This window comes from Amblyomma maculatum, chromosome 7 (assembly GCF_055883805.1).
Source record: "Amblyomma maculatum isolate TAMU_Amacu chromosome 7, ASM5588380v1, whole genome shotgun sequence".
NCBI classification, from domain to species: Eukaryota; Metazoa; Arthropoda; class Arachnida; order Ixodida; family Ixodidae; genus Amblyomma; species Amblyomma maculatum.
Window position 1 is genome coordinate 53,965,126 of NC_139350.1, and position 17,047 is coordinate 53,982,172.

The 17,047-nt window shown below is 47.8% G+C and overlaps 1 protein-coding gene across 1 annotated transcript in view; it reads right to left on the reverse strand.

The window, feature by feature from the left end:
* The window catches only part of LOC146183224 (cubilin-like), a 184,804-nt gene that overhangs the window by 65,493 nt on the left and 102,264 nt on the right, over nucleotides 1-17,047 (reverse strand). The window contains exons 15-19 of the mRNA XM_084608348.1: nucleotides 14,178-14,309; nucleotides 12,613-12,757; nucleotides 7,206-7,330; nucleotides 4,814-4,946; nucleotides 4,375-4,382 (exon numbers count right to left, since the gene is read on the reverse strand). Coding sequence (XP_084464474.1) covers nucleotides 4,375-4,382; nucleotides 4,814-4,946; nucleotides 7,206-7,330; nucleotides 12,613-12,757; nucleotides 14,178-14,309 — 543 coding nt within the window. The remainder of the gene's footprint in view (nucleotides 1-4,374; nucleotides 4,383-4,813; nucleotides 4,947-7,205; nucleotides 7,331-12,612; nucleotides 12,758-14,177; nucleotides 14,310-17,047) is intronic.

Consider the following 17,047-nt stretch of genomic DNA (forward strand, 5'->3'; position numbering starts at 1 on the left):
TAGATAAAGAGGGGACACTCCCATAGGGCCCCAGCGGCCTGCTGTGCGGACAGCGGAGTCGGCGAAGCGTGCCAGCCTCAGAGCGGGGCGCTTCAAAATACCAAATCTCGGAGGCCGGAATGTTACTTTCAGTTTAGGTTTTTCGTATGCATCTCGTAGTTTGATACACAGGTGTTTGCACCACTTGCGCGCAGTTGTTACCGGCCTTGTTTAAAAGAGCCAAGGCAGTACCTGAAGCAATACAGAACAACGTTGCTCGTGATCAACCCACTCTTGCGCCCCTTTTATAGGGCCCCACAGGGACGCAAAAGTGTTCGCACGGGCATATGGGGCTATAGATAAAGCAGAACCCTTTGAATCAGGAGGTTGCGGGGCATGCTACCTAGCCGTGACAATTAATACTATTTGCACTTATTCTTGTCTTACTTTTAGTAAGCAAATATTCTATATTCCGTTTCTTCTACTTGTCTACAGCCTATTTTTAATTGCATACAGTACTCATGCTAAACTTTTTTTCTTGTAGGTGCAACGCCGTCTGGCGGAATCGCGGAACCTCGAGCTGGGCCGCAAATGGCGTCGAGTGTCCTCTCTTTATGTATATGTTACTCTATGGCCGAACTACACTGTCATGGGCACAGTTGCTTTCCCTTTCCCTCGCTTGACACCCTTCCTTTCTCCTATTCCTCCTTCTTAACTATACTGTCATGGGTATGGTTGCTTTCCCTTTCCCTCTCCCTCGCTCGCCATACCTTTTCTCCATTTCCTCTGCTAGGGTTGCGGCGGCGGCGGCGGCGGCACCTGTGTCCCTGTGACGTAGCGTGGCTCTCGCGCGTGCGCAGCTTGGTCGGCGTAGAGGACACGCGAAACTCCTTCCAAACCGCGTAGTTTAGCTCACGTTACAACATGGAGGAAGGAAAATTTTAGTATGGGCCCTGACGTCACTTTTTTGAAGCCGGCATGGCCGCGCCGCGACCGGACGCTGCAACGTCTCTCCTCCTCTTTTATCCTCCGCATTTTCTTTCTTCGCGACACTCACGTACCTTGGGTCCTTAGCAACGCTGCTGCTAGTGGCCTGAGTTTTCATAGCAACAGCGATGCCGTTGCTAATGGCCCGACTTGGCTAACCCTAAAATGTGACGTCACTTCCGCCACACTTTCTTCAATGCATTAGGAATGCCAAGGGCCTCTCCGTAGTTGTTTCCTTCCTCCAAGCGCTACAATAAAGGTGGACAGGGAGCCGAACATACACAACTACTAGCGAAACTTCCCGTGTGGGCTCTGAGGCATGCATGCTCCCTCTATCCCCCCTAATGGCACATGTGTCAACAGCAGCTGCTTCGTAGTCCTGCGGTGAGCGGTCAGCGTGGTGCGGCGCGAAGGAGGTCAAGTCCTGTCCTGAGAAGCAAGAGGCCACCTGTCGTCCTTTAAGCGAGGCGACAGCGCCGTGTCAGTTGCCATTATTGCACAATTTGTTTCCCTATCAGCCCACGGTGGTTACGCTGGTCTCTATATCTGCGCGCGATGACGAGAACGATACACTGAAACGTCGTTCTGTTTGGCTCAGTAACCTTCCAGGCCCGCGTCGAGCCGCGGGCTATGCCTGCTTGTGCATCGTTCTGCCTCTCCATTGGTCGCCGTGAGGACTGTTTCAAGAGAGCAAAAAATTCCGATAACAGGAAAGCAAGGAAGCGTCTTTGTAGAAAGGGATCGCTTTGCGAATTACACGTCAGAGCCTAATACCGCTCGGCTATGCCGACAACGCCAGGATTACGTGGCCGTTGACTATAGATGCGAAGGCCACTTTTCTGAGCGACAAGCGGAGAACAGACCCATTTTATGCTTACCCGATTTCGGGAAAGGCAGTTTCCTTTCCTGAATTTATTACAACGCTGTTTAACATCACGTAGGGGTCTACGTCACAAATCCTTCCCTTTTCGAGACTTTTCCAACCATCGTGCCCCTCTGCGGTATATTTTGTGCATGCCTGTAAAAACTTGCTCTTGCTATTTTGCTTAGAAACGCTTCCAAATCAGCTTTGTAGAGATCTATGCCGGTCTAGGGGAAATGGTTTTATAAATAGAACAGCGACTAGAGCGTATAAGGCTAAATATTTAACATAATGGGCCGAGTAGTGAATGTGTCGGATATTATACGCCGCTTTGCCGGGGTTGAGGCTCATTTCAGCCACAAACAGCTACAGAATATATGTCTACGAACCTGCGTACTCAAGGTTTAACACCAGCATTAATATCAGTTCAAACCTTAACAGTGAGCAGTGTCTTAACCTAACATTGTGACATGCCAAGAGTCAGAGAACCCTGCTGCAGAAGACAGCCATCAGTTTATACAGCCTACTGCTGCAGAGCTTATCTTACATATAGCGGGTTATTTTTTTAGTGCGCTAGCCTTGTTGCCGCATTAGAACCAAAACCAAATGTCTGTCTGAAAGCGATTTGACCTTGACATTGTCTTCCTCGGCCTGTACTCGAGACCCCCTGGCGGTGAATATGCTTGAGCGTCGCTGGTCACTACGTTAAGATCACTGCAATGATATCTATCTCTGTAGCCGGTTTCTTCGCGTGCTAAAATGCCCGTCTTTCGCGCTGCGTGTTAGATGTCAGTTTTTATCGTCTACATCTTGTTGACAAGACCAGAATGGGAGGTATCTGGTTTTAATGCGCGGCTGCATTTTGACTCCTGGTTTCCATATAGCGTCTGATCCCCAATGGAAGTATGTGTCATGTCTCAAAAGGCTCAGGTGGCCGCTAATGAATAATTACTCCCTTATAACAACAAGGTTCCAGTTTTCTCTGCGTAATACATCGTTTTCCTGTCAAGCTGAAATCTCTCTTGGGCATGCCGGCGTCATGACGCAAGCTGCACGTGTTGGAACAGCAGAGGAATTATATAGGAACAGGTCGTGGTTGCCTTTTTGGTTTAGCATGAAGCCTAACACGGGCTCGTTCGGATTACCTGACACGGACTATCACTGACCTCGAGGGCTAGAACTGGATTGGACAAGAAGACGATGGCAGGAGGAGCCAACGGAGAGAATAGTCGTAGCTCAGCAGAGTAAAGAAATGCTGTACAGGGCAAGTGATGCTACTGCGCGGTATTTCGCGAATAGCTATTTAGGTTAAAATATTTGTGAATTTTGTTACTGCTTTCAGATTTGTTATTTAGAAACTGTGAGACAATTGGTGATGTCGACCCGCCGCGGTGGTACAGTGGTTAGGGCGCTCGACTTCTGTAGCCCAGGATGCAGGGTCGAATTCCGGCCGCTTTTCGATGAAGGCGAAAAGCAAGGCATCCAAGTGATGTGCGATGCCATTGCACGTTAAAGGACCTCAGATGGTCGAAATTTCCAAAGCCCTCGACTACGGCGTCTTCATAGCCTGTCACTGACGTTAAACCCCACAAACCAAACCAAACCAAACCAATTGGTCGGTCTGCGCAGGTGGATTACAAAGCAAAGTTGACATTACGTACGTTGTAACGGTTGATGATTAGGCGAATAATTTTCTAAAGTTAGCTTTTGCAGGCTGGTATCATACTTAATGTTTTTAGCTAAGATGTAAAACAGCCCAAAATGAACATATCATTACTGCTTTGTACATACGTGCTCACAAATACATCAGTGTTACTTCTTTACGACAATTACTCATCAATAATTAGGGCCGGTTTAAACGAATGAATTAAACTGATGTGGAATAAAAGACCAAGAATCCGGAAGTGACACGGTGGAGGTGAGAGGAGGGGGTGGTCTTCAGACCTCGGCCAATAAATCATGCCATCGTGCGTCTTGTCATTATGTACTCGTCGGCTTGCTACCACCCAACGGCATTAATAAATTATGGCGGAAAAAGGTGGTAAACATCATTCCTTGTTGTAATTTTGTTGTCTTCAAGTAGGCTATCAAGGCCCGTACCATGACCTTGGACGATGATGATTAATTTAAGCGCATTATAGATCTCATGACATCTCCATGTCCTGCTTGCCAAATGAACGAAGATGCGGCGTGACGGTGGGGCCACCATCACGCCGCATCTTCGTTGTTGCACGTTGTGAATGCCTTTGTGAAAAAATGTATTAATTTTTGTGAATATATTTACGCCTATTTCTTTCCGGATGTTGTGCTAATAGTTTTTCAGTGGAAATCTAGCCACCTGTGAACGGCCTTGGTGATTGAGCGGAAATTGAGTTCTACTGCTGAGCTCAATGTCTCAGGATCGAATCCCAGTCATGGCCATCGCGTTTCACTGAACGTTAAATGCAAATACACCCGGGTGCTGTGCGATGTGAGCATGTTGGTCGAAGTTATTTCGAAGCCCTCCATTAGGACATCTCTCGTGTCTGCGGCTTGGGGACGTTAACCAAACGGCCTCATATTGCTCCTGCAAATAATGCCATAGTTTCGTACCATGCCTGCAATTGTAGCTACGTTTGCACTTACGTGCACAGCGTACACTTTTTATACTTTATTAAATGTCCCGCCGCTGTGGTGCAGCCGTTAGGACGCTCGTGTGATGAAACCAAGGCTGCGGTATCGAATTCCGGCCGCGGAGGCCGCTTTTCGATCAAGGCGAAAAGCAAGGCGCCCATGTGCTGTGCGTTGTCAGTGCACGGTAAAGAACCCCGGGTGGTCAAAATTTCCGAAGTCCTCCATTACGGCGTCATGTCACTCTGGGACATTAAATCCCCAACTAAACTAAACTACACTTTATTCAGCATCGAATGAACACCTTCGTCTAAAGAGAGAGATTCCAAGAAATATGACACCCTGCATTACCAAGTTACGGCCACTATGCGGAACTCACCGTCTCCTGCTCCTTCACCCGAACAGCCGAGCTGCCTGTAGAAGCCAAGGAATCCTTTCCCCGCGTCGTGATCGTTTGATATGAAGTGCATGGTGACACTCCGACCAGGTCCCTTGAAGTCTAGGATGCCTGCCGAACGACACATGAATCGACAATGAGCCACTGAAGCGGTTGTGCGAAACGGACCCGAAATATGCGGATGCCTGCCAAAGACGTTAGCAGCTAACATTAGACATGTGGATGCAAAGTAGCCCTATCCGTTCCTCGGTGAACGTTGCCCGTTACATACCTGTGACGGACTTGAAACGGCGTGAGACACTTTGACTCTACAGCAGCACTGGCTTCCGTGGCACGTGGCCATCGAAGGTGAAGCTGTGAGTCTGTACTGCACTGAGGTCGTGCGTATGAAGCGAGTTTCATCACTTCGTGGTTCAATGGGCAAGGGAAAATTACGAAAACACTTCTTTCGGTTTGCTGCCATCTTTACACGACATCCGACACAGTCTCATAGAGGTAGCTGAAAGGCTCGACAGCCAATTCGCTTTTTTTTTTTTTGTGTCAAGCAAAGTTTGGAAGTTTTAGGTGAAGAAATTGGTCACCCAGATGAGGAAGCGAGTGCACCGATTACCATGCTTCTTATTTGGGTGATATATAACACGTGTCAGGTTCTGTAGGGTGAAAAATTACATTGGAAGTTGGCAAAATAGCATCGGATGCGTGTCGTTCCTTGCAAGCACCTCAAAACCATTGCTCAAGCTGCGGTTATGAATTTTCGTTGGCAGGGACACAGTTTCTGAAGTGCGGTAGATAGGACACGCGAAAACCAAAAATTACACAGGCAAACACTACTACTGGATAAGGACTATATGAGCATCGATTCCCTAGTTCTCAGCCAAAAAAAAAAATATTGCCAATCAACCAACGATGCCTCCATAGAAAGGCGTTCAGGACGTTCGTGTTCTTGAAATACTTTTAGAGCTCATCTGTGAAGTGCCAGTTCCTAGATTGTGCACCGTAGTTGAAGGCGTAACCCGCTGCCTGCCAGCCATGGCAGCTAACCGAGCGAAATACCACCTGTCACGGCTACCAGGTGGTAGACAGGAGTTTCGTCCCTAAAATTGGAAAAAGGGTGAGAAGCAACGGGTTGTACAGTGGCTTGGGCTGAGTGGCCAGAGAGAAAGAATGAGCAACCGCAATGCAGCTGCCATGGGAAGAAACCAGAGGGTGGCTATTGGGGAAAGGGAATTAAAGTTATGACGACAGATGAAGAATGCGCAACCCGAGAGTGGTGCTACGAGGAGAAGCTGAATGTGCGTGTACTGTGAAAGCAGAGGGTAATGACGAGAGTGCAGGACTGCATCCCACAAAACAGCGACAATGAAAAGCAGAAAAGGGCAATGCGGTTGGAGAGTAATGGAGGGCAGTGGCAGAAGAAATAAGGGTGGATGTGCATTTTAGAGAGTGGAGGAGGAGGGTGCAGTGCTGGTGGTGGGCGTTATAAGCGAGAAACCCCGAGCACGCCTCTAAGCGTATGGTAATTCCCATGTCACATGGACTGCAGCCATGGATAGTGATGTAGCTAATTGCACTATCGGCTGAGACCTTCCACCTGGAGAGCTTCCATGTGGGAAGGTGAGGGGAGAATTGAACCAGGCACGCTTGAACTCGGAGTCAGATTTAGAACTCATAGGCCACGCAGGGACGTTCGCATGGCTTGGTTTAAGCGGGGCTTTAGAACTGTGTCGGGTGGTCCCGTCCATAATGCGGTAGCTTACGACAGTATGCCGTGCATGCTGAAGATTATGCGTGAGATGAGCGGGAGATAACACAGGAACAAGTCAAGTGAACACTGATTTAACGGGTAGCAGAGTGACTGAATGTAAATGTAATCCGGATAAGCAAGACGCTGAGGGAAGCCATTTCAACCTCGTCTATTTCCCTTAGTGGTTCAGTTTAAGCAATGTGCAAAATTTCTAAGGTGAAATTAGTTTGCGTATAAGAGAAACGTGCCCACTTCGCCCACGGGCCGGTCAAAGCCGTGTTGACGAAATACGGTGGAGTTTAGCTTGACAGTTTCCAGCAAGCCTAACCGGGTGAAATGACTTCCGCCGTGCGTTAGGGTGGACTTCAGCGGTGTACGTCGCAACTCAAATTGCGTTCGCCAGCCTCGCGACATGGCACGAGACCGTTCATCTGGAGCTGAAAGCCCACATTTTGCCATTCCTCTGTGGTGATTAGCTAAGACACAACGTGGTGAACCAGAAAGAATCACTAGCAATCAATCCCTGGCCTTCTTTTGGGCCGTAAGTAACAGAACGTGGTACCATTTATGTATTTATCCCAAATGTTGCCCGAAGGAGCGGGCTTATGAGAAAAGGTGTCACTCACGTATCTGTCCTTCCAGCTGCCGGTTGCAGTATCGGACTCCGTTGATCTCCATGAAATCGGCACCACACTGGCCATCGGGACGGTTATTGGAGTGCAGGTTGAACTGGATGAATGACAGCTCTACCCTGCGTATGCCGGAGTGATCAAGTAGATACCTCAGATGCGGTATCCTGTGAAGAGCCCTTCTGTCCGTTGCCATAGAATAAAGCCGTATCTGTGTGGGCCTCTAATCAAAAGCAAAACTTTCCACTCCAGTCCTGCCAACTATTCCGAAGAGAAAAGCGAGTTGAAAAGGCATATGTTTAAAGCTCCAAAGCGTTGTGTAGACGCGAAACCAGTTAAGATTGTGGTACCGACTAAAATCACAAACTGCAACAAAAGAAACGCAAAAATGTTTGGGACGATGTTTAAGCTTCGCTTTAAGAGTAGACGCGATAACGCCTTTAACAGTGCATTTTTATTAAATTTTGTCATTAAGAGACTGGTAGAGAGCTTGCAAAAGTGTTAAACATCTTAAGTTGGTTTCATTTTGGGGTAAATAAAGCCAGAGTGTCTATCTCACTTCTCAGTGGACACCTACATTTACAATGAATGGTACACAATTGGAGGTAGATGAGGTGATTTTCCTACACACAACATGGAGGGGTCACCTTTCTGAAGGCACCCCCTTAATTCCTAACGTACATTTTGTGGGGTTCTCTACGGAACTCGGGCTCTGCTCTCAGAGCCAAAGGCCTCGCCGCTAGCTCTGACCACATCCGTGGCAGGAAAAAACGAAACACCGAGGCACAGCCAGCGGGTCAAGCTGTTTGTTGGGAGTGCCCAATTTTCATCCTCGGTCATAGCAGCATCCGCGCGCTCCGGCGTCGGATGCAGATGCTGCCCGCCGAGATGAGATGGGAGGAGGAAGGATGGGGAAGCCCGGTGTGCTACGCTAGTTCTCTCACCCCCACCCTCTCTGCCAGAGCTCCGGGGGAAGGAGGGGAAAGATGAGGGATCCCCGTGAGAGAGAGGATGTTCGCCTCGTCGTGCGAGCAAGGGAAATGCTGAATTCTCAAAATGTTTTACATATTACGGAGAATTTTGTTTATTAGTGCCAGAAGACGGGCATGTATACGCGAAGGGACACGCTGGTTATAGCGGGCTTGTGGTGGAAAAAACCACGACTTTCACATGGAAGAAACTGCAGAAAATACGACGACCGTATTGGCTTCGTCGTGGCTCAAAACTCCGATATACACCTTCCGCATTTGCGTACAGGGTTGAACATTATTTCAAGTGTTTAGAGCGCAGCGCTTTGGCGCCCGCTCCTGCGTTTCGCATAGGCGTCGGCGTCGCAGGCGTTGTCCCTTGTAACCAGCTCCGCAGCCGGGGCAGCGCGCGCTCCCGCCACCACTGGCCGCTACGTGTACCCCCTCCTCTCCCCCCCCCCCTCGTGTTCTCCGGTTGCTACGCGCGCTCCTCCCGCCACCGGTCGTCGCTGCGTGTACCCCCCCCCCCCCCCTTCACCCTCTCTACCTGTGTGGCAGCGACGGTGCTCTCCGGTTGCCGAAGCGCCGGCTCGGCGTCAGCGGATCACGGTGCATGCGTCCCAAGCCGAAACGCAGAGTCACGTTCTCTTGACTCGCTATAGCAGCATCAGCGGCATCAGTCAGTCACAGCTATCTCTTCGCCGCGCAACGTTCCTATGGGCCCGAGCGCCGCCTTCTGCGACCTCCCGATCCACAAAGCTTCCTTCATGAGAGTCAAGAACTGTTAGTGGAGTGTTTCTTGAAGGAATATGTGTGAAAAATAAAAACGCGTCTATGATTGTACACCCATGTCTTGTTCGAATTCTTTGCCTCAATGTATCGAAAAGCTGGAACACCTACTGTGCTGCGCTCAAATTTCGCATTCGGAAGTTAAGAATTTTTTTGTTTATATTCAGTTATTGTGTTGATCTGTTGTACTACAGTGAAAAGCTGTGCATGTTTTGCAGCATATTTCACGTCTGCGTCACGCAAGTGGTGTTCAACAGCAAGCTTTGAGCGTAGCTCTTGCTTATTAAATTTGGCGATTTCCGTCGTTTTGCACGGGGCTCCAAATTTTTCCAAGTCTGAAGCAGTGTTCATCATGGTGGTATGCCGCCTTAGCAATCCAAAATGGCGTCCCCTAGTTTTGATCGGTGCTAAAGAGTTCGTTTGGTTTTTGCACACAAAACTGTTAGTCTAGCCGAGCTTTAATATGTGTGACGTAGTTGTACCAACAACCTCTGGTCATTGCAAAAATAACAGGGGTGTAACTTCCGGCGGCCGTACTGATAAATTGTAGGATTATAGTTTAGACGAAAGGAAAGGCGCATATATCTGTCACACTTCTCGGTGGGCATCTGTACCGCGCCGTAAAGAAAGGTAGAGAAGTGGGAGTGGAGGGTTCCGGAATACTTTCAACCACCTGAGGATCTTTAATGCGCACGGACATCAGACAGTGCACAGATGCCTTTGCGTTTCGCTTCATTAAAACCCGACCGCCGCGTTCGGGATCGAACTTGAGTTCTCCGGTAGCGGGTGTGCCGGGCGAACTAGTAGCAGCAGGAGGACGCGGGTAGTACAAAATGAATCGTGGTTACGTGCTCAACATTTCGATACCCGAATATGGATTCTAGGAATGAAATTCCAACGTGCCTACCACTCAGTGCGGAACCGCATTGGAAAGGTAATGCTCTTCAATTGAACGCCGATCGGGGGTGCGCTCAAATTTGTATAATAATATTAATACGTCATTCGCTAACATTGTGACCCTATGGATGGGGGTAGAGAGCGGAGTGGTGTCTAACGATTAGTTGGCTTATAGACGTAAAACTGCAATTATAAATCTATTCCCACTGTAATAGGTTGTAGTAGCACGTACTACATCAACCTTTGGGGGTTTAAAATGGTCAAAATTCGCGTTTGAAGGAGGTGCGTATCTGGCGAACCCCTGGTAGGGGGGGTGGTATCAAACGATTCGTCTCGGAGAGATATATGCGAAATGAGATTTCTGTGGATAACTGCTTAGGCTCTTGCGTTTCAATATATCGGCGGTTGCTGCATTTATCATAGGGTTTACTTTCTGTAGACTGAACTGCAGCGTACTGTCTGACATATTTTAGGCGTTCCTTGCTCGTTTTCTTATTTCATTTTCTGTTCATAAACACGACTACTGTCATTGTGTAAAGCGAAGTAATTATTCGCAGTCTTTCTCATTAAAGTCGAAGTCATAAAGTTGCTAGTCCTAAGTACGCGAAATATTGACGACCGAAAAAAAAAATAAGAAACTTCCGCTTCTCCTCTACCATCTATGCCACCTCTCCCCAGAGCTCCCTAAAGTGTAGACGGCCCCTTCTCCCTCCCCAGATTTTATTCATAGGGAATCCCCTGGGTACCTATGTCGTCGGGTCGAGTCCCCATACTAAACTAGCCTCCAACTAGACTAGCATATGGATGTTAAATGGAAAACGAAATAATATGACGTCACAATGAATGATGCACAAACAAGAGTTGAGTCATAGTTTTGGTAGAAAACATCGTGCGTGCATTTTCCAACACGTCTTTTTTTTTTTTTTTTACAATTCTAAGTTACAGCAACGGAGACTGTTTTTCGACGTAACGAGCTGTATACTTGATCGCATAAAAGAGATCAGAAAAACGCACCAGTATAATGAACGAGAATATGCCGGCATACCGAAGAAGCCTCTTGGATATTTACCAGTTTCACAATACGTTCATAATTTGCTGGGTAATATTGCAGAAAAACTCAAGGAGTCAGCCTCGAGCATAGTAGACTAAAAAGCGTAACAAAGAGTGGATGAGTACGCGTATCTTAAGAATAGTTAAGAAAAGAGGTGTCTATTTTTAAAATATCACAGAAATAAAATTGATAGTGCCACTTTGATAGTTTGAGGATCCAGGGTAGAATAGAACGAGAGGAAGAAGTTGGCTACACAGTATGAAAGAGCACTGAACAACGGTTGAGGGGGAGCCTCAGTTCGAAGGTTGAGGACTTGTCTTCGTCTGGGCATTTGAGGGATGTAGTTTGAGTGATGTACAATATGCAAGTACAATATAAAGGGCGATACGACATGGTATTTTGGAAAACTCGGTAGTGATATGAAAACCTATGCATTCGGCAGTACATGAAAGGCTACGGAGAACCACCATGAAGGACCTTCAAGGGTGAAGGGGCCATGAGCCTAGGCGTAGGTTTGCTTACGAGAACCGCGCAAGCGGTGGCTCTTGGCAGGTGGCCGGTATTGGAATGAATAACCACCACTACATAAATAACCTTTAGCAAGGATTTACGATGTATCTTGCTGTAGCTGCGTAATTAAAGCTGAATTTCCGGTCTTCGCACATTCCTCCCGATTTAGACTTTTTTTTTTTTATCGCTCAAAGCCGAGGCTATTTCATCAGCCTCGCCTACTTCCCCACCTTCGCGCTATTGATTAGTGCGGGAGGAGTGGGGGGGAGGCAGCGACTATTGACACCCAGCTTGCTTACCGTGTCCATGGCAGCTGTTTGACCTTCAACTTACCCTAAATATGACGCGACCACAAAGGCGGTCGCGATTTTGAAAAGGTCGCTGGAAAGAACTCGCCAATTTTTGAGCCCGACCGTAGATTCATTATTGTGTGCACAATCGCATTATTTGGCTTGTTGATGACTAAATGTAGTTATTTACTATACACGAATGGCTTTTCAGGACCTCTTTAAGGCAGGCGAATGCAGGAATCCAGGTGGGCCGCCGTTGCTTTCGCAATCATCGGTCTTCGAGTGCGCATTATATTGTTTCCCGTTCTATCGCGGTATCATATCAAATATAATATTAAATAAATGTCATAATCCTAAACTTTCTTGATTGCGATCATTTTATCTACACATATACAAGGTGCTATAGAGGTGCTGCCAAAATTTTTGCATGTTTTTCTCCTCGCGAATTACATCAACCGGTGTTGCCATGGCGTCACGTCTCCCGCGCAGCAGGAAGAACTGTTTAGGTCATTCACGAGCCGCACTCGTGTTATGGCAGTATTGAAAGCTTGCCATATATGGCCATGCCATATACGGCCGTGCCATAAATGTGCTCTTCGTTGGCCGATAATTGTACGCATGCATAAATAAGCCGGTTGCCCTCACAGAGAGCATTCGGTAACAGCACCTTCAAGTTGTCATGCTTCCTGCCCAAAGCTCTATAGAGACGCTTTTGAGGTGAAACTGTCAACGGGGGCGATTGTTGCCGTGCTGTGTAACGTATTGTTTTTTTTTTAAATAGCAGCCCTAGCCAGAAACAACCGCAACGAAACAGTGCTTTCCGGAGACACGAATACGATTGCTCCAATTGTTTTGAACAAAGCGGCGCAGACGCCTGATCGCCCCCATTTCGCACTCACCTGCATCGGTCGGGAGCTGCGGCAATCACTCGGTAAGTGCAGGACATCTGGTTCGGGTAAGGTCCCGGAAAGCCCTGGCTGTAGAAGACACCGCTCTGCTCGCAGAACTCGTACATGCATGGCACGCCCAGAGCCGGTGCTTTCTCTGCATCGACAGCAGTGGTTGAGGAATATGCGCTCTCCAGGCACAACCAACGCATGCACCTTCGTTTACGCGTTCATCATGAAGATCGCTTTCATGCAAAGATCGTTGCCGGCAAAAAAAAAAGAAACAAAAAAAGCACTAGTCCTGTTCACTCCCACTGAATCTGGCTCAAGGTGAATGCGTTTTGTTTGAACACAAGCAGAGGCCAAGTTAGAGATAATGCACCTAATGAAGAGTACAAGTTCACAGTGCCCCCTAAGCGGTAGCGCTAGTGGTAAGAAACTGTCGCTGGTTTCTTTTTCAACTGTACTTAAGCGCACCTGGCGGGTAGAGGAAAACTGATCTTTAAAACAGAATGACTTCTGCAAACACGCGCATCGTGGTAAGCAGCGAAGTGGTCCAGTTCACTAATGCTTAAAAAGAGAAGCGGCAATTGCTGAGTTGTCTAACAAGCGCCACGATTGGAAAGTACTCCCTTCTCGCCCCAGAGGACGAAGTTTTTTTTTTTATTTGATACCGTTGCCGTGACAACAATACAGTGCCAAATGATCTGGCTTCAATATGTCGGCGCACTAGAGGCGACGCTGTGTAGTTCATGAACGTGCCTCTGGCACTTATTTGCAGTTTTGCGGCAAAACCTTTGATCTTACTTGCAGTCGACCTAAAACACGCAGAATAACTAAACGGACGAAAGAACAAAATGATAAGTAAAACGTAAAAACTATCGGGAAGCAACGCAGAGACACGTTTTCTATTCTCCTTCATCGTCCATTGTGCCTCAGACCTCGCTTCTCGCAGAAAAAAGCAGGGCACCCGGCAGCTTATTACCAAACCATATCCCGTAGGAGCACTCGAGCAGACGACGCTCTGGCACGTGATTCCTCTGAGCAACGCCACCTGGCGACAAATTCTGGACATATTGTCCGAACGAATAATAACACATTTAAAGGCTGCCGTTCCCGTCGCTTTCTTGGCGCACTGGATTGATACCACCCACCTATGCACAGATGCCACTGAAACATCTGTTCGGCTCCTGTGCTGAATTTCTTTTTATTTTTTTTTTCATTTGCCTTCACCGTATTTATTTCCTGCCTTCAGTGAGTGTATGTTACCTTTAGGTTGCGTCCGCTGATACATTCCAGTAACAATCGGTATGAGACCGGTTACACTAAACAATTACCTTCACCCTTATTTCCTACCTTCAGTGAGTGCAAGTTACCTTTAGGTTGCGTTCAGAGACATCTATCGGCAACAATAGCCCTTTACAGTGAACGTATATTACCTTTCGGTTGCGTTCAGAGAGACCTTTCAGCAATAATCACCGTTTAGCTCGTCGTCTGCTCCAGTGCCCCTACGGGATATGGTTTGGGAATACGCCACCCGTCAGCACGCGTCGCTGTTCGCGAGCCGCAGTGCTTACCGAGTCCCGTGACGGGCGGCAGTCTGGAGCCGCACTCGACCTGGCGGGCCTTGATGTGGAAACCAGGCCGGCTTCCAGCCTGGTCGGACCGGAAGCGGAACACCATCTGGGAGCTGCTGAACTGCACCAACCCTGCGGATACGTGACGCTCACTTAGCACGTGACGGAATGCGCCCGCCGAGCTAGCACCAAGCAGGTATTCAGCGCTGCAGGCAATTTGGTTTCTTCAAGCCAAGAGAGGTCGCGTAAAGCAGGCGCGAGACAAGACCACACAAGAAGAAAAAAGATCAGTTTTTGCAGATAACACCCAGTGAATGGGGACTCAAGATGCGAAGAGAGCAACGCGATAAATACTTTACAAATGCTAGAGGCGTGCAGGGACGCAACATCCCCATACAGGTCAACAGATTTCTTGATTAGTAATATGGGATCCACTTAAAGAATACAGTAGTAACGTTCCTTTACAATTGGTGAGCAGAGAACGAAAGAGATGTCATAATTACGTAGCAGAAACCGCGCTAGTTTTTCTGAAAACTTCCATCAGGAATGCTGCCTGGCAGAAAAGAGTAAGAAATGGTCCCGGAGTCAATTTTTTTGCAGCACAAGAAAGATGGAAGGTGTTTAAAATGCACATATCGTAAGGTCGGTGAGAAAGGGAATTGAAGCGGCTGCAATTTCGACCATTATCGTCGCGTTACAACACTCTCGGTCCAACAACACTCCATTAGAACACCTCCTCACAGTAAGAGAGCCCGTGCTTTCACACAGTTCTGCAACTTGTGTTTGCTATTTCTTTTGGCATACTTTCCATCTGGCAGTGAAAAAGCGCCTTTTACTTATTACTGGGTGACAACCTGTACTATTGCTTCATCCACGTCTTTTCAGGGCTGACTTACCTACCTTGCTGCAACACGTGATGGAGTAGTGGCACTTTTCGTAGTTTGAGGTTCTTTCTAGGCAACTCCTCTGGTATTCTGTGACACTAATTTTAAGTCAACACCTTTAGGACACACAAATTCTCCGTGTTAGTCGTTATGCTTAATGAAACGAAAATAATAAAGCATTATACATTGTTACCGAGAGTTTATTATGTACTGCATACAGTAGCCAATTGCATTCTTCAGATCATTCCTATTAAAGTTGTACGGATTGACATCATGAATGTTAGAACAGAGAAACCTGCATTACCCTAACGAGTGCATAACATAACGCGAATAGCCATTGATTCATTTGTGCGACAACACAGCAGTATTACTTTAGTTTCGTCTTCCAGTATTCCGCATGAAGAGTTCAAAAATGTTTGAATTTTAATTGCTTTACATGTGTAAACCGTTCATGAATGTACTCTTTCATACTCATATAATGGGAAGTGACGCGCGCGAATGCTCTATCCCCGCGGAGCAAGGTTCCATACTTTGACAATTACGTCTAGAGCCCGAACAGGACTTCAGGAGAGAAAACAAACGAGAAAAAAAAAGGATGTAACACATTGCGCTTCCCTATGAAGTTGCCAAACTTGATGAAATACCACTACAGATGACGTCACAAGTCAACGCCAGTACCTGCAAAGGTAATTTGGATAACGTCAGTTATTACTCTGGCATAACCGAGCGATGGAGAGATGTCCACATATGTTGCTATGTTGCTTGCCTTTAGGATTCGGATAAAGCGTAACTCCAGTGATGTGAAGTGGAAGGGGCAACAAAATGAGAGATGAGTTTATCAAGAAAGTGGCCTTCACATGGACTAAATTTTGCGAGACGCCGGAGCACCACTCCAAAGTTGCCTCTGGGCCACTATAGGGGACGCGGCGAGTGCGTCGAGACTGCGTTAGGCGATGACAAGGCGCTTGCGTGTCCTATATGCGTCCTCTTGCCTTCCTACATGGTCGCTCAAAATTACGTTAAGCGCTTTTCATTCCGCGTTTAGATAAAGGTGGTGGCTTTTCACTGCTCGCGCTGCTAGAGCCATGTGACTGCCATGCTGGGTACAATACAGCTGTCGCCTGATAGCCTTTTCCAGTCAGTTTATTTATGGAGAGCCTCTCGGGGACTTCTTCCGCAGCTATGAAAGGGTCAGCGACCGAAGAAGTAATGACGTGGAGGTCATCACCTTCTCGAGTGGTTCTCTGTCGACCTGGGCGGTTGGTGTCAGCCAGGCTGCCTTCATTACTAAAAATGGGAGAAGGTGCGGATTGCAACCGATTTGCAATGCTTAGTCTGGCCTTGCAAATCTGTGAGGAACACCTCCCAAGAACTGGCGCGCAATTAGCCTCCTGTCGTCGATCGGCACCCTCAGTGGAATTTTGCAATAGGAAGAACTGTGGATAAAGTTATAAGTTTTTATGGATATCACTAAACAATCGCAAATCGAGTAGCTTCGATGGATAAGCTGAAAGCATAGTCGTCATGGGGAAAACGTGCTGGCGCTATCTCGCTTTTCTGCTGCCAGGCAAGGCAAGCACGTGCGCTTCATCATTAGAGACCTTTAGTTTAGCTCTGCCGCTTACTGCGGCCGTTTACCGCTACCGCGCACCCGGTCAGCACAGCACGCGCTGATTGGTCCCTGCGTATGGAGACCGCCAGAATTTGGCCGAATATGACGCCATCTCTCCCACTCGGAGTGATCAGTGAATGCGTACTGACGCACGCGCGGTAGCAGTAGACGGTAGCGGTAAGCAGTGGCGCTCAACTAAACGTTTCTGTTATGTCCATGGAGCTTAGGCCGCGAGGGGCACTGTCATTCTTTGCAGTGTAATATCGGCAGAAATAAGCGGTGGGACCAGGATCTGCGTGGACACGCGCAAAGAGTTTTCGACAGCTAGCGCTTCAACCTCTGTGGCTGTGTGGAGACGCCATATCAAGCAATGG